The 24,692-nt window shown below is 37.0% G+C and overlaps 2 protein-coding genes and 2 long non-coding RNA genes across 4 annotated transcripts; 1 reads left to right on the top strand and 3 right to left on the bottom strand.

Annotated features, from left to right (window-relative positions):
* Positions 1-572: 572 nt before the first annotated feature.
* LOC128012128 (uncharacterized) lies at positions 573-2,739 on the bottom strand. The gene is made up of 3 exons (XR_008182707.1): positions 2,621-2,739; positions 2,049-2,156; positions 573-1,955 (listed from the first exon to the last, which is right to left on the bottom strand). It is a non-coding gene; the product is annotated as an uncharacterized LOC128012128 (long non-coding RNA).
* On the top strand, positions 2,640-6,432 carry LOC128012129 (uncharacterized). Its single transcript, XR_008182708.1, has 2 exons — positions 2,640-2,772; positions 4,864-6,432. It is a non-coding gene; the product is annotated as an uncharacterized LOC128012129 (long non-coding RNA).
* Positions 6,433-6,475: 43 nt separating this feature from the next.
* Positions 6,476-14,175, bottom strand: LOC128012126 (protein-tyrosine kinase 6). The gene is made up of 8 exons (XM_052595129.1): positions 13,673-14,175; positions 10,558-10,679; positions 10,272-10,432; positions 9,816-9,978; positions 8,546-8,704; positions 8,233-8,414; positions 7,698-7,851; positions 6,476-7,518 (listed from the first exon to the last, which is right to left on the bottom strand). Exons 1-8 carry the CDS (start codon positions 14,062-14,064, stop codon positions 7,340-7,342), a joined length of 1,512 nt encoding a protein of 503 aa, XP_052451089.1. The 5' UTR covers positions 14,065-14,175; the 3' UTR covers positions 6,476-7,339.
* A 156-nt stretch (positions 14,176-14,331) lies between these two features.
* On the bottom strand, positions 14,332-24,337 carry LOC128012125 (tyrosine-protein kinase SRK3). The gene is made up of 9 exons (XM_052595128.1): positions 23,755-24,337; positions 23,301-23,662; positions 20,969-21,090; positions 20,131-20,297; positions 19,033-19,180; positions 17,949-18,107; positions 16,162-16,343; positions 15,920-16,076; positions 14,332-15,227 (listed from the first exon to the last, which is right to left on the bottom strand). Exons 1-9 carry the CDS (start codon positions 23,827-23,829, stop codon positions 15,028-15,030), a joined length of 1,572 nt encoding a protein of 523 aa, XP_052451088.1. The 5' UTR covers positions 23,830-24,337; the 3' UTR covers positions 14,332-15,027.
* Between the last annotated feature and the right edge of the window lie 355 nt (positions 24,338-24,692).

The following is a 24,692-nucleotide window of genomic DNA, read 5'->3' as shown; positions in this document are numbered from 1 at the left end:
ATATTTTGTTTCTGTATTATAAAGAAACCATACACCACAATCTCCCCTTTACAATCAAGAGAAAAGACCCTATACATATAATGCATATTAGCTTCACGTATAATAGAGTATTAGAAGCTGTGTTTAAAAAAAAAACTGAATCTGGAAAGGTCCATGAACCAGGACTCGAACTTGAGCTGCCTTAAAGCAAATATATCATACAAAATGGTGCTATATATAAGTGCACTGCCCATGAGGTTACTGGCGCCAATGAGAGAGATGCTATTTCCAGCTGATCTGCACATAGATATGTTGATGTACTGTATGACATTATTATGAAAAATTGTGTATAACATCATGTACTAATTTGTCTGTGTTCAAAGTGTGTAGAGAAGGAAAGGCATTTATTTATTTCATAAAAAGAATGATTTGATTATATAACAAGCATGCTGAAGCTCAGTTTAAAAGTGGACTTTGGCATTGAGACAAACAGGACTCTTGGATGGTAACTGAGGCAGACAGAGTGTCATGACAACTGCTCTTGAGTGAAATGTCAGTTCTCCTCATACAGAGATAATCAAAGAAAGCAACCGTTTTCAATTATCGTTTTTTTTAAGAATTGTATTTTTAATTCAAATAAATACTTTGAGCTTTGAACAGGGTGAACAGCAGATGCAAGCATAAATACAGGTCTGAAGTGCTCTTGTTCCAAACACAGAAACAGTGAATATGGGAAACAGTCCATATGAGTCATTGCTTGCTAGATGATGTTGTACAGCTTTGTTCCTGTGTGTACATGGATTTTCCAGGTCACTAAGTTCTGATGGTTGGCTAGATACATGAAAAGGCCTCTTTGTGGCATGCTGACTCTGTTCTTTTTCAGACATCACTTCCCCTTTATTGCAGCAACGCATCCCAAAAGAAAAGAAATGTACTTTTTATTGACAGAATTTAAAGATATCAAAATCTGTAAATGACTGATCTGTTGCCATATTGGCTACGCAGGCAATAGAAAATGTTTCTACGTATTTGAAAGGCAAAAGCTTTTCAAAACTTTCAGTGCCATGCCAAGTTAACCTCGGCAATTAAATCTAATAGTATTATATGTCAAAACACATATTACAGATTAGGTTGGTCCGTCTGATGTGCGTGAAAAAAAGCAAATAAACGATTGCTCTCTTTAAAGTTTGGATATTTTAACAGCAAAGTAAGCCAACATATTGTTAGCTGCAATTTCTCCAATTTGCTCCTTTAGGAGTACTTTGTCTCATACTGGTGTGGGGACAGGCCTCGCTTAATGTAAGGCAAAATAAATGCAGCATATTGCTATATGGATATTTATAGAGTACTGTTCAAAATTTTGGGGTCAGTAACAATTTTCTTGTATAGAATAATTTTTCTAAATGAATTACTTTTCATAAAGGGATGAATGACTGATTTGTAAAGTTACAAAAAACAAATTACTTTTCAAACAAATGCTGCTCCTTGTGTCCACAAAAATATTAAGCAGCACAAGTGTTTTCAACAGGGATAATAAATGTTTCTTGAGCAGCAAATCAGCAAAAATTGATTAAAATGATTTCTGAAGATCATGTGACACTAATGACTGGAGTAATGATGCTGAACATTCAGCTTTGCATCACAATTTACACTTGAAATTCTATTCAAATAGAATACACTTCTTTTAAATTGCTTAAGAGACTTAATAAATCCAAGAGTCTGAACAATAGCGTATAAACTAAAAAGGATTATTCTCTAGCATGAAAAAAAAAGGAAAGAAAAAGAATAGAATAATGATTGGAGCAGCACTTATAAGAAGCACATTCATGTTTTTTTTTTTTTCCAGAGCTCTGTATGTTATTCTGTCTACTTCACCACACGATCAGCAGGACTTTGTCGATTGGAAGAGCTTCCGCTGGATGCTGGACTCTTTAAAACCACATTTACTGTCCAGCCATCACTCTTAGGCCCTAAACCTGTATTTAGACAGAAATTCATGGTTTTGTTGTCAATAGGGCTAAATGTACACCTGTATAGATTGGCAGATCTCAGTTTAACTCATACTATACCGTTGTGCTTGGATTTGGTCACCCAGACAGTCACTTGTCTTTGCTTTGGTTCCATTAAGTTATCAGAAAGACTGCTGACTGCCTTCATTTTGTCTGTCGGGCAGATGCCTGCAAACAAAAACAATCACACACAGAAACAGCTTAAATTGACCAAAGCCCCTCGGAGAAAATCCTCTTAGGCATGCGTTGTGTTTAAAAATAAATAAATACATAATGTGTAATCGCTTCTGTAACTTTAGTCAAGATAACGGGATCTTTTAAATGTAATATGAAACATTTTTAGTTATTTACAGTAAATATATTTGGCATTTCTTTACATGTTTTTAGTACTCAGTATGGTATAAGCAATCAGATTAGGTGTATTTCTGGAAATGGGACTTATATTTTTATTAGGTCAACAAATTAGTCAATCACTACATTGGTTGATACGGCTAAAACTGAAACAATTTGTTCTGCACATTCAGGTAAAAGTTCATTCAAGAGACACAAACAGAGCTTTAGCAGATAGTCAGAATAACACGTGTCCTGTAGCTGGTTAAACAGAGGAGAGCTAAAAATAGTGCTGCACTTACTCCGATAAAACTCATTCCGAGCAAGGAGACAGACGGGGGCATTTACGGTGGTCATGGTCAGCTTTTACCTTTAAATATGACAGAACCAAATGCTTGGAAAGTGGGGTGTTCTTTGGAACCTGGAAACATACAGCAAAGAAGGAGGAGTTAAGGTCAGTGCTGAATGAGCCACAAACACAAACTCTTATCATGCTTTAAAAACTTGTTGACTCCACAAAAAAAACAAAAACAAAAAAAAACATGTTGATTATAGATGAATCACGTGTGTGTCAAAAGTCAAAGAAAGGACTTTTGTCCCAGTTTTGCTCAAATTGTAAACACAATATGCTTGTCCTCCGTAGGGTCACGGAAGCCAGTAATAAAAAGCCCAAAGTAGACTTCAGTTTTTGCTAGCACAGTCAAAAGAGTAGGGAAGAGAGGGAATTAGAAGTTTAAACTATTATTTTAATAGTGACAATGAAATAGCATAAAGACAAAGATGAAACGTTCTAGTCGAGTGTCTTTTATGTCTTTCTAAATACGACTGATTCGGCTCTAGTAATCATTTCTGAATGAGTCAGTTTTTCAAACAAACCAGTTGAGTGAATAATTCAATGACTCACTCATGAAGGGAGTCACTTGTATCATTCCTGAATGAATCGGTCGAGTGAATAATTCAGCGACATACACATAGACGGTCACTTGTCACCATGTACAGTACTAGGATATCAGTATAAGTTGCAGAAAGAGTGTAAACGGTTGTTTTGTTAGTTTGTTGTGTGCTTGGTGGGAATTCACCAGGGCTAATAATGAGGTCATCGTTGTGTTACTTGGCATAATTCCAAAAAAACAACAGAAACCATCACAGGATTTGTAATGGTTTTACTGGTTATACTGGGAATTGTACTGGTTTTAATGGAAACTGTAATGGTGTCTGTTGATTCAGCAATACTGTTAGACTGACATATCTCTGTCACATTCTGAATCTTAAGGGTGCGTTAGAGGATCTCTACCAAAATATTGTTCCATCTCTAAAAATAAAACCACTTCCTCCACACTAACACTCATATATATAGCTTCATAGCTATGTGCGATCATAGCTGGCTGGTGCTAATTATGGAAGTGAACTTTGCTCTATATAGCCAGCCAGAAGTGCATAGTTTGATCTCTATATTGGTCCTCTTGTTTTGATGCAGAATACAATGATTCTCAACAGCTCTGCAGTCTCCTGCATTACTCTTTCTTTTCTTAGAAACATTACAGGCTTTTTTGTTAAGGCTCCTTTAAGCGCAAGACTGTTCATGATCACTAATCCCCCACGAAACACGAAATTGATCTTGAACACAAAAGCCTTTGTGTAAAGGAGGTTTAATCTGCAATGGCATAACAGCAGGGAGAACTATGCTTCATCAGCAGACTCTGATGTTGTTAAAGAGTGAAACAGCAAGGGATTGAAGGAAAAACTTGTCGTTTGATCCCGTTTGAAAGGTTAGTATGTGAACAGAGACGTCTGGAATTGAATACAGATACAACAGAAAACAGAAAAGCTAATGGACAAGGGTGTCATTCTTTTAAACAGATCCATATCACTCCTCCAGGCGTTTTTCAAAGACAAAAATACAGAAGAGTTTCTTTGTGAATTGATGTATATGGTGGGCGGGTGTATTAGACAGAAAAAAAAGAGACATAAGAATAGAAGCAGAAGAGATAGAAAGCTTGCCAAAGATAAAGAGAATCAAAGAAGAAGAGGAAAACAGTCATCACAGTTGTGAATATTTCCCTGCTAAACTTCATCCACAGTAAAAAACAAAACACAGAAACAAGCTACAAAGTACATTTATGAAAAACAACCCATAAATGAGACCTGTTCGGTTAGTATCAAGCCAACATATTAGATATATCTAAATCAGTTTAAATATATATATATATATATATATATATACAGACACACAGAGAAGTGTAAGAAGTCTGCTTAAAGTTTTGTTTTACATTTCTTCAAATATAAAAACAATAATGCTGCTGTTTATATTCCTATGATTAGAAATGTTGTTTTAAAGTCCATGCAATATGTCTTGATTTTATCTTTAAGTAGACCTTGCCTTTTTGTAGGCTGTCTGTCATGTGTAAAACTCCTTAAAGTCCAATGGCAGTGTAAATGTTCCAGAAATGTTTTTAAATCTTGTGAAGAAGGGAAAGCCTGGAATCATAATGCATGTCCAAACACAGATGAGACAGCTTTATATCAAACCCCTCCTTTGCTTCAGGCTCGAGGACTGACAAACTATTCGCTAAGGAGTCGAAGGTCCCACCCTGAGGAACACCCATATGCTTTCCTGACCATTTGAGAAAGACACTGGGATGAAGGAAAGGTCGGGACGCTTATGCGCTGCTACACATATTTTCCAGCCCTCACAAATACCAGTGGAGATTCATTGCATAAGAGACAAGCTTGCACATGGATGCTACTGTTCTTAAATGCACTTTATTGAAGTACACTCTACTGTCTGTAAATCTGTAAAATGTTCTTTTTGCCTTTATGTGTTCTGATTATTTCAATAATAACAATCTCTGCAAAGTTCCATCTTTTTGAGGTTATAGAAAACCCCTGCATGCCATTATTCCACTTTGACCTATATTCTTCTAGTAAGAAAAACAGGACTACTTCAGAAAGTCATGTGACATGCCTGCAAAAGAGTCTTGAATAGGAGGAGCTATTGGGGTGTCCAGTGCTGATCACGCTTGGACCGCATGAGCAGCTGTGTGGACATCCTCCTGCTGCATGGCTGACCATAAATCACTCACACCGAGAACTAGAGCAGCTGTCCCTGGAAGAGATCATGTCACCGTAAACCCAGCATCACAGCAAAGCTGAATACCTGTTGCATTAAGTTTTTAACTGTTTGTTAAGGTAGCCTATACAACAAAGCCTTTATTAGATTTTTTTATGCAAACATGTAATTTCTTCAGAAAATTTAGTTACTATTTAGACAATGGCAAGATGCCAAACAGGAAAGAACCGAACTTAATGGAAAAAGCTATTACTTACGGACATGTGCATGTCAGCATACCATCCAATGTAAAAACATAAATATTTATTTAATCCATGGATGACATTTACTGATGTCTATCTATATACAGTTGTTTTCCAACCAAAGTTAAATTAATCACTTTCTGGAGGATGATGCCATAAGGAACTGGATTTTTAGTTAAATTAAACACAGGGTGGAAATTCAAACCTATAACAGATTAGAGACCAAATTATTTATAAAAAAAAAAAAAAAAAACAAAAAAAAAAATCAAATATTTCACCAGTAATGTTTTTTAATAAATTGGCAGTTTTGAATATTGCTTATCGCTAAAAATGGAAAGATCATAGTAAACCAAAGTAGCTTAAGTAGTTATTAATCACGCTATGTACATTTCATTCTGATATTATTGCCATAAAGAAATACCATATGCTTAAAATGTATAACTATGATAAAAGGAATAACAGGATCCTGTTGCTAATGATGATAAACAACCAACATTAGCAGTTCTTGTCGTTATTATTACTGTTGAAACTTTAGCATGTGAGAGAACAACTTATTTATACGTTAAACTTAAGAACAGAGTCATAGAAAAGCCCTCATAGAGGTGCATGGTGTTTGTTGTTGAACTGAAAGCATGAAGGTGTCAGTGTTGATACGCCTTGTCCATTATACTACTTTCCCTCATGACATAAGCATATACATTTGATTAACATGCTCTGAAATAATTATGCTATTTCATGCTTAATTATATCCGTGCTATAAGTAAATGACATGCAGTTAAATAAAACCGTATTAAACCATTAATCTTGGTTGCGTGATACAGCGCAGCACTGTTATAATGGCGCCATCTGCTGGTGACATTTCATATTGAACAAGCCTGATTCATTGGTTTAGTTACTAGGTTCAACAATTTTGACCCTATGTATCAGCTCATTACCAGCTCCATTAATTATTTTAAATGAATATTTTTATGAATGTGACACTTGCCAAAACAAATAAACACTTTTATATAAATAATTCCCAAGCACTTTGAGTTTGCAGATATAGCGATCTTTACTTTGGATAAAAATGTTAAAAAGTAAGTATTATTATTATTTTTATTATATTTTTATTATTTGTCAATGTAAGATTGGCATGAGGAAAACAAACAATAACTATGCATTACAATATACATTCAGTAGACTGTGTTGTATGGTATTGTTCAGTATCGCATAAAGTTTTTGTGTTGATTTATAACATTTTACATATGTTCTTTTGACACATTATTCTAGTTTGTTATTGAAAATTATAATTCCACTTGTATGATGAAATATTCCACTATATTGCTTTCATATTTGCATCTGAAGTTTATGAAATATATAAACATATATAAAACATATAAAAAAATATAGGAATATACAAAAAGTAAACATGCATCCAACACATTTTTTTCCAAAATCATATTAATAATAAAACAGACATTTTAACTTGCCCCTACACTGTCAATTACAGATTTATAAGGTGCACTTCAATACCTGAGAACGTTTATTACAAAACATATTAACAGTAGCATAAGTCTGTATAAATTCAGTCAATAATTGCTCTAAACATAAATAAATCTTTAAAAAAAAAAGTGCTTTACACGTGCATCTTCCTCTTTATCTGAAACCTGATGTGGTGGACTAATCCAAGTTGATTGTATGATACATCTGTCTTTATGAAATGTTCAAGGTCAGTTGCCTTGATAGTTTTCTAGTTCATGCCTCAGAATCTTAAATGTTGGACGGTCCTCTGGCTCTACTTTCCAGCAAGATCGCATGATGCTATAAATGACCTGTGGACAGTGAAGCGGCGAAGGCATTCTGTAGTTGTCTCGTGTGACCAGATCATACACATCACAATTACGGACACCTATAAAACACGGCACAAGGCTTCAATAGACAGATTCAAATGATAACGACTAAGATACATTTGTGAACCATAAATATTTTTTATCATTTGTACAGTATCAAATACTTTAGTAATTCAATATTTCTTAATTGATCAATAGTATAAATGATAAGAACTCGATCTCAAATCTTGAAACTGACCTGGATATGGTGCAGCTCCATATGTGACAATCTCATAAAGGAGAATCCCAAATGACCAGACATCAGATTTGCTTGAGTAACGACCATAACCTATAGCCTCCGGCGCGGTCCATTTATATGGGATTTTCTTGTCATCAGATATATAAATAGGTTCCTAGATATGAATGAACACTATTTTATTTCATTACTGGATGACTTTGCACTACCTAAGGCTATAAAACGGACAGAGCTTCAAAAGCAGGAGTTAAAAGACAACTTCCTCTCTGGTTATGAAGAGCACATTTAAATGATGTAAAATCATTCGTGGGGTTGGTTCGATTTGATTATTGTTCTGAATCATAATATATAGCAAACAAAAATATGACTTCATATCACAGGATCAGGTGAATACTGTTACCACTGTTATCTACTGGTGCTGTAGATACTACTTTACTTTGTTTGCATACTGCAAATAATGTGCATTACATGTGGAACTTGCTGCATGTATTTTCATGCAGCATGTGTTGCACAATAAAAGCATTTCATTTTAGCTCACCTTAATGATTCGAGCTAGGCCAAAATCAGCTATTTTGCAGACATATCTCTCTCCAACTAGAACATTTCTTGCTGCAAGGTCTCTATGAATACTGTTATGTGCCTCTAAATATGCCATCCCATCTGCCACTTGAGCTGCCATGTCGATCAGAGACTCCATTTCCAGTGCCATACCCTCTGGATCTGATGGAGGAGGCAGAGCAAATCAAGAAGTGAGAGAGCATAATTACACTCACAAGAAAAAGATATGCATTTGAAGAATATTAAGATGTGAAGAGACTTCAGTCATACGTATCTAAGGGACAGTGACTGACTTTTTAGGAAATTCAGCAGGTCTCCCTTCTCTATTAGTTCGGTGATGATGTAAAACGGGACAGAGGAGGTACAGACGGCGAAGAGAGAAATCAGGTGTCTGTGACGGAAGCGCTTCATGATCTGCACCTCCATCTGAAAGTCCTTCTGCACAAGAGCATCTGCGTTATATAAAGATAGAGAAAAACATTAGATGGATGCATTTATAAAAAAAAAAAGTATTGTTCTATTACTATTTCTAAAAATATACTTCGTTTTATTAGAGTAAGCTCTCACAGTTGCACAGCAAAATTTCTTGTTTTAAACATATCTATAAATGGAGTGAGAAGGATGTCGTTATATAGTATGTAATATCTGAGTTAATTTGTGCTATTTAAATTTGAGATTCTTATGGACAAACAAGACAAACTTGTATATTGCAGTGTATCTGTTGTGTTTATTCCACATTATTGCAAGTCAGGGTCTGAATTGCGATTGAAATGCCTTTTTCTGCTTGAGGTATTGGTTTGTAGATTAACCAGTGTAATGTTTAGGATCACTGCCATTCAGCATGACCTACATCGTGTCCAGCCTCGGCACATTAATACACTGTAATGTGTGCAATGTGTGTGAAATGGTGGTTGTAAAAACTGTAGGGTATTCATGTCCCGAGGGCAGGTTTTTGCATGAAATCTGAATATGAATTTTGTCATATTGCCTATCCATGTCATGCTTGTCCAGTTCCTTCCCCGAGGGAAATTCCTGAGCACTGCAGATCCGGAGGTTCTGTCTGGAGTATTGTGCACTTTTTGAACTGGTTTTAATCGAATGACCACTCTTGTCTGTTCTATTTCCGACATAGATTTATGAAATGCATAGTCTTCATGAATGTTTATTAACTCTCATGTAGATTGCAGAGACTCTGGTTCTGATCCACTGCATTAACCTGTGTTGTCAATGGGACTGTACATCTACAGTCTTTTGCTTAGATCAGAAGGTTACATCCCAAAAAAAATTTGTGACTTTGAAAATCATGCAGTGTGTAAATTTATGCTGCTAGATCCTATATGATTTTGCTGTGCAACTTTTGCATTCGAGTGTTCCTGTGGCTCAAGTGGGAGAGCACTGCATTGCATTAGCAGCGCAAGGCTGTGGGTTCGATTCCCAGGGAACACGTTAGGTAAAAAATGTTAGCCTGAATGCACCCTTCAAGTTGCTTTGGATTAAAGGGTCTGGTAAATGCATAAATTAGTGTTCGGCTCTGCTCTGTGGAGACTCTAGCTGTGAGCTCACCATTGTTCTTGAGGATTTTGATGGCCACTTTAGTGTGATTTTTCCACCTGCCGCTGTAAACATCAGCAAAGTGGCCCCCGCCGAGCATCTTCTCAAGAGTAAATTGTTCTTTAGGCAGCTCCCACTCATCGACTAAGGGGGGTGGAAGAACCCGCGGCATTTTCTACAGAAACATGAGTCAGTTGAGTCAGGGAGGAAGTCTACAAACACATTTAGTTTTATGAGAACTGTCCTCACATATTCACTGGGTTAGATGCTTTTCAATCAGACACTGTCAGCATATATATTTATTGGAGGATAATGAAAAAAATGAGCTTCTTGATGTCGATGAAGTTGACATTCTCATAACAGTAAAGGAACTATTTAAAGCACTTCCTCATTTGACCAAACTGAAAGAGAAGAGGACCATAAGAGAGATATACTTATAAAAACAAGCAGAGTAGAGGAGAGTCTTACCCGAACGCAGGGTTTTCTAAGTAAATCCGAAGTGGAGAGTGGGTGCGTTTGATAATATTCCACCAACTCTAATACACTGGCAAACTGAGGAGCTGGATTCACATGGAAGTGACCACTAGTGTGGTAAATCTTGAAGTGCTTTGCTTTGGCCTGTGATTTCACTAAGAGACAAGATTCAGAACTTCAGTCTAAAATTGTACCTTTTAGAGATACCAATGTGTGCTGTAACAAACACCCTAATGGCTGTCGAAAAAACACACACACACAAACACACACACAAACACACCTGAGAGTACGAAGCTCATGCTGTCAGTCTCACTGATTCGCACAAGAAAGGATCCATTAACATTTTCTGCTGACATGAGGAGACTCAATGCCTCAACCCGGCTCAACTTTCCAAAAAACCACCTAAAAGAACAGAAACACCAGGGTCATATGATTTCCTTTGGGGTAACAGCATGGGTAGTTAATAATGAAGCATTAATTGGTGATCATCCACTATTTAATTTACATTTATTCGATCTGCTGAAAGCTTCAAAATATTGTAAAAAAAAAGGAACCACTTTTTTTTAAGCTTTACAGTATGGTGTTGTTCAATTTGTGAATGGATTGTTCTTTTGAATCATATTTGTTAAAAATAAATATTGACCAGATCGATTCACAGAATGATTTGTTGATGGACCAATCTGTTTCTTCCTGTCAGCTCTGTTTCAGTTCACATCAAGGATGATTAGTATTACCATAACCCTAAATCATTCAAAATCTGTGAGAATGGGGAAGTCCACATCACCGCTACAATGATAGCGTCGCTAGACCTTTTTTACTAGGGCCTTATTAAAATGCTGTTGATAAATCCTTATGTGTCAAAGGGATTGATGTATATCAAGCTCTAAATTATTTTCTCTGATAATATTTCAGCAATCAAGTCGTGTGATTTCTGTAAGCAGTTTATAATCGGAGCTAGCAATGCAAGAACCCTGACTGAATCTCTATTATGATCTAATTGTTTAAACAGGCAAAAATGTGGAACTAGTTAGCTAAACAAAATAAGCACTGGATGAGGTGGAAATTAGGCCAAAACAAAACTTGCAAATGTCTTCTATAGGTCGTCAATGACAGAGCAGCTCTTTATTGTGCATGCAGTTTGTAAATGTCAGGTAGAGATGATTTATATCCAAAACAGCATTAAAAGAGTATTAAAGTATGGGCACACTTTTTAATGGGGGAGTGTGGAAAGGCTAAAAACGCCTCCAGTAAACAAACAGTTCCTGGTAGCCATTGACTTCCATAGGATGAAAAAAATACTATGGAAATCAATGGTTACCAGCAACTGTTTGATTGACGACATTCTTCAAAAAATCTTCAATGTACAGAAAAACTTTGTATTCAGAACTTCATACAGGTTTGTAAAAACATGAGGGTGAGTAATTGATGCTAACCTGTTTATTTTTAGGTAAGCTCTCTTTGTGGCAAAGTGACTGTTGCCAATTCATTTGTCCTTTCTGTCAGAAGTAGTGTTTATTTCAGAACTGTTTCCTTTTAGGGGTTTGTCGTGTCACATAGACAGCATCACTGATTATAATGAGCTTTATTACACTGCTCTCTGGAATACTTGATTCTGATTGGTCAAAAGGGTGTTGTTCCCCAAAAACAACTCTCATCATCAACATAGCTTAATAACACACTGCTAATCCAGGTATTTGAGGCTGGTCCTTTTATTCACTTAGGTCTGTGAATTGGCTTTAATAGGTTCAAAACTTTTTTACCAATTCACTGGACGGGTACATTATAAGACAACAACAAAAATATTGGTCTTTTCGATATCCTGAGCTTCAGAAGATTTGCTATAGCATGCATAAACCAGTGTTTTTATGTTTTTAGTGGGCCTACTATTGCGTCCTTTTTTAACCTTGACGTCTTCGGACCGCATTTAGGAATGGTACTGCCTTAAAACATTTTTTATTTGTGTTCCACAACGAGAGAGAAAGGGAGCGAGATAAAGATAGAGAGAAGTGAACTATACCTTTAAAGGGGTCATAGGATGCCCATTTTCCACAAGTTGATATGTTTCTTTAGGGTCTTAATGAAAAGTCTGTAACATAGTTTGGTTAAAATTTCTCAGTGGTAGTGTAAAAAAACACCTTTTTTACTCTCTTTTCAGATCATGCCGTTTTGTAGCATTTTTCTTTAAATGTTTATGAGCTCTAGTGACTCCGCCTCTCTCTTCCTAACTGCTCTCTGAGGGACTGTTTACTTTAGCTATATTTATCGCGAAACTAGCTAATTAGCACATTATTAGGAAAGGCAATTTGCAAAGATTAATAAAAAATATGAACGTGAAGCTGGATCACAAATTATTCGCCCAAACATAGAAACATTTAGGTAGATCAGAGACTCAATCTCTTCAAAAACAAACTTAATCCTCTGCGTCTTCAGTGGCTCAGATGTCAGGAGTAAATTACGACTGCTATGTTCATTATTACATCCAACAACAAAACACCTCAAGACATTCTTGTCTACATCTGTTCTGGCGGTGAAACAATGGCTGGCTGATGATAGTCAGGGTTGCCAGTTTTTCGCAACAAAACCAGCCCAATTGCTTTTCCAAACTAGCCCAATCGCGTTCGAGGGGGGTACGGTAAAAAAAAAATCACATTCTGTGGGGTAAAATAAACATTTTTTTGTTAGGGATCCCAGTAAAATTTGCATTCCAGGGCCTAAATATCACGTTATTGGGGTCACTACAATCCGCAGAAATGAAAAACAATCCATGGCATTGGTGTTAAAGTAACCCAATTTCACAGGGAAAACCACGGACTTGGCAACACTGATGACCGTTCACTCAGGGCGGGTCTAAGGTAAGACTAGACCAGTCTGTGATGAAACACTACTGTCAATCAAACCATCGTGGGAGGAGCCTGTTGTTGAGACGTCACACAGACAGGCATCTGGGGTCAGCTGGATTTGAGAAACAGGTAATGATTTAAGAAAAAAAAAACACTGGGTGGATTTTTATAATTTTGGGGTGGTAGTGTACACACACTGCAAACACACATTTCAGCTCAAACAAATTGTTAAAATGCATGTAGCATCATGTGACCCCTTTAAATCTTCTCTGAACGCGACACTTAGAAATGACAAAAGTGAAAAGTCAAGAGGCATAGGGTATGAACAGGATTCAAATCACAGTCTTGGGTAAACTAAATTGTTTTTATATATAAATTATTTAAATTATTTCATATCCTACAACATAGTGACGTTGCTGATAATCTAATTTAGAGACTGAAACTTGCAGAATTATTAATAGGTATTGTTTTTTATAGCCCTGCTTTAGACATTAGAAAAGTGATGAGCAAACTAGCAGACCTACGTTACTTTCCACAAATAGCTTGGACACTCACGGTTGAGACTCCACGGACTCCACACGCGCCAGATAATTGAACGGTACAAAACCGGTGGCCACGCGTCCATGTGAGGCGATTTTCTTCGCACTCCACCAGTCACCGGAACTGCTGACAACCTCTAACATATCACCAGCTTTGAACGACAACTCCTGGAAGTCGCGAGCCTCAAAGTCCCACAGAGCCGTATAAAGTGCGGTGACTGTCTTCCGGGCTGGCGGCGGCTCGCTCGCCGGTTGTCCGTAACGGTCAGATTCGGTATTACCGAGCCCGTCGCTGGTAGAGTCGCGGTCAGTTTTCATCCTGGTTTCTCTGTCGGTCGGTGATGGTCCGTATATTCTGTCCCATAATGTCTTAAGACATGGGCAAATTGTCCCCAAACACTCCCCCATGAGATACAACGGTCCCAGAGAGACACCTGCTAGCGGATTCCCATACGAGTCTGTTGTTTTAGGGAACTGACATTAAAATGAAACCTTCCGCATTTGAACCACGCCTGTGGACGACAATGACACAAGTTGAGTAGGCTAAACAAACATACTTTATTATTTGAGGTGAATTGCTTTACAGACTAGCAGCATGCTTCCGGTCAAACTTCAAGTCAGGTTACATTATGATCAATCTGCAAATAAATGATAAATAAACTGCAGAAACATATATATACTGAAAAAATATTTTATTTACAAGAGTTATCTTAAGAATTCATCTTGTATAATTCATTGGAAGACAATTGACTTCTGACATGGATGTGATTTCTACGAAACCGATCATGAGGACACCTACCCAGGTAGTTTTGTCATATGGCTCCTGTGTTAATTTCAATATCGTGTACCTAGTACAGTTATTTGTGCAGCCTGCCTTCACACAGGCTAAAGACACTCAACAGATCCAACTTAAAAATCGCCGTAGATTTCACCGTCAAGACACCTGTCCGTACTGGCAGGTCAGTCTTTTGTAAACATAAACTCTGACCTGAAAACATCAGATCAAATAATCTCCTGTTCCTATTACTACAGAATCTGAATTAGCCAGATCAACTCAACTGCAGTCTAAAATACGGATATTATGACAGTAAATAACAGTGCTTGGCATCTTGATCCACTCATGATAAAGATTCGCTGACGTGCTACAGATAATCTGGCCTGGTCATTGTAAGAAGATGCATGTTTCTCTCCTCCAAACTCAATTAATCTTTTATCCTCTTTAAAATCCGTAAACAAGCATTTATTATTGCACATAACTTAATTAGCATAAGCAGTCAAAAAGAGTCCATTGTATGTGCACTTTGTCCATGCAAGTCTTTTCTTCATTCTCCTTTCTGTCCACACAGAATCTTCTGTTTCAGTCCACCTCTTCTACACCTCAATGGTTTTGAAGTAGATTCTGGAGTAGATATTTTCCAGCTGACTGTGAAGGGCATGGAACGAGGGCCGTTTTGAAGCCTCCGCCTGCCAGCATTCCAACATAATGCGGTAGATGTTTGGAGGGCAGCGATTTGGACACGGTAACCTGTACCCCGATGACAGGATCTCCAACACCTCCTTATTATTCTTCCCTGTGGGACACAGAGGGTGGCACATACATATGATATATATATACTCTACTGCTCAAAGGTTTGCAATCTTTTTTTAATAAATGGATGATTTTGTTTAGCAAGGATGCTTTAAATCAGGGTTATTCAAATCTTGTCCTGGAGGGCCAATGCGCTGCAGAGTTTAGCTCCAACCCTGATCAAACACACATGAGCATGCTAATCAGTGTCTTCAGGCTCATTAGAAAATCACAGGTAGGTTAGTTTGATCAGGGTTGAAGCTAAACTCTAATGCATTGGCCCTCCAGGACAAAATTTGAATAACCCTGCTTTAAATTGATCAAAAGTAAAGGTAAATATATTTTTAATACTACAATTTTTTTATTTATATCAAATGTTGTTCTTTCTGCAAAAATATTAAGCATAAATGTATTTCAACACTCATATTAATACAAATGTTTCTTGCACTGCAAATCAGCATATTAGAATGATTTCTGAAGGAGCATGTGGCACTGAAGACTGGGGTAATGATGCTAAAAATACAGCTGTGACATCACAGGAATAAATTGAATTTAAAAATACATAAAAATATTGCAATAGTATTTCACAGTATTACTATTTTGTACTGTATTTTTGATCAATCGCAGCCTTAAGGAGAATAACAGACTTCTTTCAAAAAATAAAAATGGTAGTGTATATGAGAAAGAGACTCATACCATCATATGGCATCTTTCCACGTGACATTATCTCATACAGCAGCACTCCAAAGGACCAGACGTCAGATTTGACTGAGAACCGCTGGTAGAGAGCAGCTTCTGGAGCCGTCCACCGCACAGGAATCTTAGTGTTTCTACTAGCGGTATACACGCTATCCTACACACAAACAAAAAAATTACACACTAAGATTCAATTTATCTGCAGATTTTCATGGTCATCTTTGACATCCAGCCAATATTACCTTAATGATGCGAGCCAAACCGAAATCAGCCACTTTACACACCAGGTCTTCCCCAACCAGGATGTTTCGAGCTGCAAGGTCTCTGTGGACAATGTGTCGATCTTCCAGATACGCCATTCCTTCTGCTATCTGACCAGCCATGTAGATCAGATGAGCAGAGGTCAACACCTGACCCTCGGGTGCTGCAGGAAGAGATGAGAAAAAAGAGATGGAAAGAGTTGCTCATTGCGGAGTCCCACAAGGCTCTAATTCTTGCACCGCTCTTGTTTAGCCTGTATATGCTCCCACTAAGTCAAATAATGAGAAAGAACCAAATTGCCTATCACAGCTATGCTTATGATGCACAGATTTACATAGCCTTATCACCAAATGACTACAGCCTCATTGACTCCCTCGGCCAATGTATTGATGAAATTAAGAGTTGGATGTGCCAGAACTTTCTTAATTTAAACAAGAAAAAAACTGAAGTTATTACATTTGGAAACAAAGATGAAGTTTTCAAGGTGAATGCATACCTTGACTTTAGTTGGGATCTAACAAATTAAAAATCAAGTCAGGAATCTTGGTGTGATTCTGGAGACAGACCTTAGTTTCAGTAGTCATGTCAAAGCAGTTACTAAATCAGCATACTATCATTTAAAAAACATTGCAAGAATTAGATGTTTTGTTTCCAGTCAAGACTTGTAGAAACTTGTTCATGTCTTCATCACCAGCAGGGTAGACTATTGTAATGGGCTCCTCACCGGCCTTCCCAAAAAGACCATTAGACAGCTGCAGCTCATCCAAAACACTGCTTCCAGGATTCCGACTAGAACCAGAAAATCTGAGCATATCACACCTGTCCTCGGGTCCTTACACTGGCTTCCAGTTAGGATTGATTTTAAAGTACTTTTACTGGTCTATAAATCACTCAATGACCTAGGACCAAAATATATTGCAGATTTGTTTACTGAATATTAACCCAACAGACCACTCAGATCACTAGGATCAAGTCAGTTAGAAATACCAAGGGTTCACACAAAACAAGGGGAGTCCCCCTATAGTTACTATGCTGACCGTAGTTGGAATCAAGTTTTAAATAATTTCCAAAGTTTTAAAATTGTTTGTTTTATTTTTGTTATTATTTTTCTTCATGATTATTTTACTTTCTTTTATGTAAACCACTTTGAATTACCATTGTGTACGAAATGCGCTATATAAATAAACTTGCCTTAAAAAAGTTTAATGATTTAGAGTAATTTTTGTGTCAGTAATCAAAAGAAGTATTAATGGCACTGATTGTGTGAGTCTTTGTACATATGTTCATATGTTCTTCCATCTGGAGCTCAAAATCTTTAGATTATCTCGAATCATACTGAAGGACAAAATGATCTGCGCTGAGGATTTCATGCGGCTTTGGTCGTCAAAGCTGAAGGGGAAGGTAACCATTTTCAATTCAACTTTTCAGTGAAACCGTTATGCTCAAAATATAATTTCAGTATAAGAAGTGACATATTAATTCACAGAGATGAAAATGAAACACTTTTATGTGTGGGAAACAACAGGCCATATTTAGGTACAGAATTTGCTTCACAGACTGAAGGAAATGAAATGATGACATTTGAATTTTAACCATAACACTGGTGTCACATAAAGCAATAAATGTTTGTCAGTGCGGACGTGATTGTGGGGTAAGAAAACTAAATATAATGTCTCGTGCAATTCTGTATAATACTAAGCTATTCAAACATGCAGGTGAAGTATATAAGCAAGAAGTGAACAAAGAATTAGAGTGCATTGACACTTACAAGCAAGATACAGTTTGAGACTTCCTTTACTCATGAGCTCAGTGACAATGTAGACCGGCTCCCCTCGTGTGCACAGGGCCAACAGCTCAATCAGTTTAGGATGGTGCAGGTTTTTCAGTGCATGGACCTCCTTCACAAACTCATCCAATTTAGTGTCCTCTACAGGGCAGAGTAAGAGAACAACACATCAAGAATCACCTTTATTCATTTATATTTTTATGAAAAAATAATAATAATTTGTTCATTTAACAGTGGTCCTTTTCTCAAGATATAATGCAGATCCAACTGACTTTGAATCAAAACCCCAAGATTTTTACTAAAATAATTTGTGGGTAAGAACAAAATGATACATTTCAAAGAACAAACAACATTAAAATCTTTGTGAGTGCTGTTTCATTCCTTCAGTGCTGAATTACATAAACAGACTTTTTGTATGGGAAAATTTCAATTAAAGCTTTTTAGGGTTTCACATCCTATTATATATATATCCTTAGTATATTATAATGTTAATTCATTTTAAAAATGGAAATAATTTTTCCTTTATCAGAATATCAGAAAAAGGTGAATGTGAATTCAGTTTTGTCCTTATGTTGCAGTTTTGTGCAGGTACTATGCACTAATTTCTAATGACATTACGGGCAGTTTATTAAGAAACATTTTAATTGATTATTAGTGTTCATATAGAAAATAATCCCCAAAATCTTAGGCACTCATGTGGTTAAAATGATAAATTAACCTTAGGTACTTAAAATTAACTAACCAATACATCTGTAGTATATTTTAATATAGTAATATTTTATGATTCTGTTATCGAAATGCTTAAAAAATTTATAATTTTCCAACTTCTTAAAATATCAATTCTTTAGGATTTCTGTATGTCCTAAATTGGACTTTCAGTCTTTTGTCATATCCCTCTATAAAAGCCAGTTCCTTTTAGCAGTAAAAACCACCAGGAAGTGACATCATTTTTGGTGCTAAATACAACAGCATGCACAACCATCATTATTAGAGACTTGATTGAATGAATCCGGTGATGTTTTCTGTTATTAGTTGGGTTGTTGTTTCATCTTGTGTGGTGCCTCACCTTGTTTGAGCATCTTGATGGCCACTTTCTGTTTCTTTGTGATCCAGACAGCTTCCCAGACTTCCCCAAAATGGCCCTCCCCCAGCTTCTTGAGCAGCTGAAACTCCTCCCTCGGCCGCTCCCATGGCTCCATGTCAAATAGCTCCCTCTTCATGTGGACACACACGAAACAAAGCTCTCAAAAAAGCTCTTCCAAGAATCTCTCCTATATATGACAAGTTGCTCTAAACACAGTGTGCAGTATTGATCATAAAACCAGAGGCTAGAGAGTGGTGGTTATATTTTGTTAACAGCATAAACATGAGGCAGGGGAGAAGACAAGAGAGAAGGAATGGAGGCTATTTGCATTTTTAGGAAATTTCACTGGGAAAACAAATCATCAGAGGATTATGGTGTGTTTAGAAGGGAAAAAATAAGCTTTGTGATGAAAAATCTACCTATACTATTTTTTCCTGATTTGATTAGGAATTGCCCACTGTTATTTGATAGAAATATATAATAAATACAATAAACAATGCAATATATTGACATGAAAATGTCCTTCTTGATAAATTCAGCATGAAATGGTTCAAAGACCTTAACATGTTTTTCACAGAAATAACTGTAAAACATAATGAAGTGTTCATATCAAGTGCTCTTAGTCACAAAATAAAAATCTGAAAGATGGTAAAGCTGTCCAAGTGAAAACACGAAATGCATAAAGTAAAATGTGTAACAAGTTTGTTGTGCTATTGATTTAGGAAGCAAGCTTGTGTTTTCATATTCAGCCTCGGATTCATTACTGAAAACCAGGAGAGAAGAGCAGATGATAACCATGAGGCCAAAACCAGACGGAGCACAAGAAAATGCTTTTCTGTGCAGAGCTGCTGATTAAGATGAAGGTGATTAGAAACCACTGCAGGCCGACTGGTGCCATCACCCAGGGCCACTTCTCCAAAAACAGACTGTTTCCCTACAACACTAATTGGATCTCTAATGCAGAACTGATACCCATAAAAAGGATGCCTATTTATGAGCCTTAGTCTCATGAAAACGCTCATGAGCCTTAGTCTCATGATTTCGCTCTCTGGTGTGTATTAAATATTAAGAGTGTCATACTTGCTGTTCACATGGCTGGTCTAAGGGGCATCCCAGACTTCTGGAGTTCTGCTGGTAGTATCTGATGAGCTCATCCAGAGTACCAAAGGAGATCTTGTCAGATACAAAGTAAGCACCAATCGCTGAGCGATGAATACGGAAATGGAAGACACTATTTTCACTTCTGGCTGTGAAGGAGAGAATAAAATTTTCCAACATTAGCACTTTTTAACCATGATTTTTTTGTTGAGATGACATATTTGGTCCCAGCAGTGCCAGTGAATGTATATATAAAGAGAATAAAATAAAATAATAATAAAGTTAATACAAAAAAAATTTCTGACTGAATCAGTAGATATGGACTTTTCATAAATGTAATTCAAATAATAATAATCATTACATATAATAATATTTTATATTTGAGACCTTTAAATATAAGAAATAAAACATCTTTAGTGGAAGACTTGAAAAGAATGTTAACATAATCAATTTGGACAAGGTTAACACAAATTATTGAATGGCTTTGTGGTTTCTGAGACCTTAAAATAATGCCCGCTACTACTCTTGGGTGGAGACAGAAAAACGCTTAGTCAGCTGCACGTGGAAGAGCAATATGGTGTTACAAGCTGTGGGGTGGAAAGAGAGAGAGATAGAGAGAGAGATGCGGGTCTGAAAGGGTAAAGGATAACATGATAGTGGATATCTTAGGCAGAAAATGATAAGATTGATGAAGGGGAGGCTACGTTGTCACGCAGATGAGAAAGAAAGAAGACGAGAAAGGGAAGTACTGGAGGTCTCCAGGCATTCAAATGAAAGAGTGTGAGAGAGAGAGGGAGGGAGAAGAAACAAGGGAACGAACCGGAGATAGTATATTCATCGCTGTGGCTCTCACTGATCCTCACCAGGAAGGAGCCGGTTTTGTTCTGTGAACTCAGAAGCAGCTTCTCAGCCTTTTGTCTGTTTATGTTCCCATAGTACCATCTGTAAAACAGATGCAGAGAGCACAGCTGAATGAATGAACACTTCATAACCTGTCAAGACCATGCATGTCCAGGTCATATTTCACCAGAAAAATCCAAAGAAAATAACTATTTTTTTTTCCATTCTTCATTACTGTAATGTGTAAAAATAGTCATTTTCAAAGAATATTTATTTATTATATTAAGTGTTTAGCCTTTAATTAATGCTGATAATACATCAACATATATAATATAAATAAAACCAGGAGAAATGTGCATAATATCAGAAAATGAATCTTTATGATATTATTCTGAAATATGAATATTTCCATGTTGATAGATAAAAACAAACACAGCACATTTACTGTCTACTGCACATACATTTCTATACTAAAGTTTGAACTATCGGCTAAAATATTAATAATATAATCAGTAATGCATGTTTAAAACTGTAATTTGTCTTTTTTTTTTACATTACAGTAATTGGATGGCATCACGAAGTATTGAGGACTGAACGATATGTATTTCATTGTAATTATTGGCTGACACATTATTATTGTTAGTCTTATGTCAGTATTTATATGAGTAGTGTAGTGTAAAATGCCTGAAATTGTTGTATGAAAATCTACACCTGCCATTTCTTTTTACCAGTAATATCTTATATTGACAAATAGACTGAGATACTCCACATGAAATAAGGTACAATTAAATAAGCTCCTCCAAATTCTATAAATGGTTAATCAATATGTTATGAGTTATGTAGAAACCCTAATTAGCCATATACAGCAAGAATATTAGACCAATTAGTCTAATATCCTGGGATTTTATAGCCTGCCGTTCACTTATTTTAGTGTTTTTTTTTTTGCTGATATTTATTACAGGGAGAGAAAGAAACACCTCATATTTTGCCCGCATTAACCACGTCCAGCTTCTGACAGTAAACACTGTGGCGTCATGCAAAGTGTTGCCATGTTAAATATGGGTGCGGCAGGTGCACCTGCTTGTTTAGCACAATCCCATGGTGCCTCAGTTTCAGTGAAACTCTGGCAGATGACAGGTGCACCAGAGGCCGAACACACATTACTCTGACATAACAACCCGTTACCTGTCAACACTATTTAGGAGGTCTTTATAGCCAGGACAATTGACTGACCCCGTTACAGCAACCAAACAGAAAGAAAGGGAAACAGCCCATTGTTCACACGGACAATGATAAACCCCGTTGTGAATTAAACGAGACAGTGCAGGTATACATGAACATTCCTTGGTTGAGCTCATGAACAACCAAAACTATGCTCACTGCTTCTGTGATTTCAAAACAGTAAGGTCAGATTTGGACCTTTTCACCGTATTGTTACAGTGTGAATTATACAAAGGTTTTAAGGATCTATTTATTTAAAAAAAGATATAATAATGTCTGTAAAATCATTCAATCTAAATTTAAAGGTAATTTTCAAAATACAGTCTGCCAGGGTTTGTCATGCGCTACCTTTGGGTCCAATAGTCAACTGAGTTTAATAAACGAGTTTTGGAAATATATTAAAGATAACTAAATGCATAATAAAGTCCTTTATTATGGATGTAGCAGACTGAAATCTTTGTCAAAACATATGTGTATTAGACAGTAATCTTTTGTTCAAAATCAATTAGGTTCAAGTGTTAATTAGGGATTCTGACTCCCCCAAACCACCATATTTACACCCTATAACTGATATATCTTAAACCTGAAATACTTTTATGGTTACCTATATAAACAAATGAAATCAAGTGTTGATGAAAATCTATTTGTGTGTGTGTGTGTGTGTGTGCGTGAGAGAGACCCTGGATCACAAAACCATGCATATAATTCAAAATTATTAACTTATATTTATACCAAAAATAGGATATTAAGTAAAAAGCATGTTCCATGAGGATATTTTGTACCGTAAATATATCAACACATGATTTTTAATTAGTTATATGCATTGCTAAGAACTTAATTTGGACAACTTTAAAAGCGATTTTCTTTTTGCACCCACAGATTCCAAATTTTCTAATAGTTGTATCTCAGCCAAATATACATCAATGAAAAGCTTATTTATTCAGCTTTCAGATGATGTATAAATCTCAATTTAAAAAAAAAATCGGCCCTTATGATTTATGGTCCAAGGTCACATATAATGATTAATCTCGGTAATTAAAAATGGACAGGCTATCAGAAACTAAATAGATCTATTGACTGTCAGGACTCACCTGTAGTTAGCGAATTCATCCTGTACTAGGGCCACATAATTAGCAGGGACCAGTCCGGACTCCAGAGACCCCGTCAGCTTCTTGGCAAGTACATAATCTCCCCTCTTTTCTATGACAGACAGTTTGTCCCCTTCTTTCACCGTCAGCTCTTCCTCACTGCGGGCTTCGAAGTCGAAGAGCGCCGCGTACAGCTGCGCAGGTTTCTTCTTCGGAGCCGGGACACGGATATCACCCGAAACCGTGCGGATCTCGGCCGGTCGAGGCATGCTCGGATAGTAAAACTCGGGCCATATGCAGTCCCACAGCGTCTTCAGACAGGGCATACAGCTGCGACAACACTTCTCCATCCCAGCCCTCGCTTTCTGCGGAATCCAGGGTAGCCAGAATATTTGGAAGCTGTCCACCAAGCGAAACGGTTGAAATTGAAAATAAAAGAGGCGTGTGGGTCCCTCACCGATGGTGACCGACCGTCCGTAGCGATTCTGTACCGGGATCCCCTTTGTTGAGTCAACGCGCTGGCCGCAATCATAGCGGAGGATCAGGTGAAACCGGTTCCGTCTCGGGATGGATCACAAAGGTACGCGGGAAAGACATGTTGAATAGTTCATTGAGACATTTAGACGAGGAGATGATGTTGCTGTTGAAGTACCACAGATGAAGAACATCCTCTTTTCATGTAAACCTCGGCTCTACTCGTCCACGACGCCCCTCTTCTCTTATAATGAGCGGTGCAGTGCGCCGCAGCACTCGGTGCCTCTATCCACTCCGGAGCAAAACGCTTCGCAGTGCGTGCATCTGGCCGCGAGCGAGCCGTGTCTCCCGTGGAGCGATCATCTGTTCACTAGGCAAGCGCACACTTGGAGCTGGAAAGCGTTTGTGTTCATTTTTAGATTCGCCTTTAATCATTAAACATTCTTACATCTCCGCAAATATTTGCGTTTATGAAAATTTGTGCACGCTCATTTGCGTGCATGTCGTGCGAATATAAGCAGTTGAAAGCAATACTATTCTGGCCTATTAGTTTTTAACGCACACACACACATAATCACGTTTATTATTATTATTATTATTTTTATTATTATTATTACTATACACGAAGGGGACTTCCACTTAGCCTTATTTATTTATTTATTTGTTGTGCTAATTATAGTAACTAAACCAGTGGTGCACAGCAATATTGTGGACCCGCCCATGAGCGGTGACGTCATACGCTGCACCTTTATATTGCTGTTTAATATTATATTGGGCAGTTTAGCTTTTTAATGATTTTCTGTTTATTTTGAGTATTATGAGCTATATTTTCTGAATGACTTCTAGCTAGGCTTCTGTCATTTAGAATGTATAAGGTAACGAGATTAGGCTACTGCAGCCTATATAAATCATTCAATACAT

Source organism: Carassius gibelio, chromosome B23 (genome assembly GCF_023724105.1).
Source record: "Carassius gibelio isolate Cgi1373 ecotype wild population from Czech Republic chromosome B23, carGib1.2-hapl.c, whole genome shotgun sequence".
Lineage (NCBI taxonomy): Eukaryota > Metazoa > Chordata > Actinopteri > Cypriniformes > Cyprinidae > Carassius > Carassius gibelio.
This window is presented reverse-complemented; position numbering and strand designations above follow the sequence as displayed.

Excerpts from the sequence above, each read along its gene's own strand:
- LOC128012126 (XM_052595129.1), bottom strand. The coding sequence starts at position 14,064 with ATGGGGGAGTGTTTGGGGACAATTTGCCCATGTCTTAAGACATTATGG. Across the intron at positions 8,415-8,545 it reads CCTGCTGAATTTCCTAAAAA|ATCCAGAGGGTATGGCACTG; the intron begins GTCAGTCACTGT and ends CTCCTCCATCAG. Across the intron at positions 7,852-8,232 it reads GCCTAGCTCGAATCATTAAG|GAACCTATTTATATATCTGA; the intron begins GTGAGCTAAAAT and ends ATTCATATCTAG.
- LOC128012125 (XM_052595128.1), bottom strand. The coding sequence starts at position 23,829 with ATGATTGCGGCCAGCGCGTTGACTCAACAAAGGGGATCCCGGTACAGA. Across the intron at positions 23,663-23,754 it reads CGGACGGTCGGTCACCATCG|AAAGCGAGGGCTGGGATGGA; the intron begins GTGAGGGACCCA and ends TGGATTCCGCAG. Across the intron at positions 21,091-23,300 it reads GATGAATTCGCTAACTACAG|ATGGTACTATGGGAACATAA; the intron begins GTGAGTCCTGAC and ends TCTGTTTTACAG.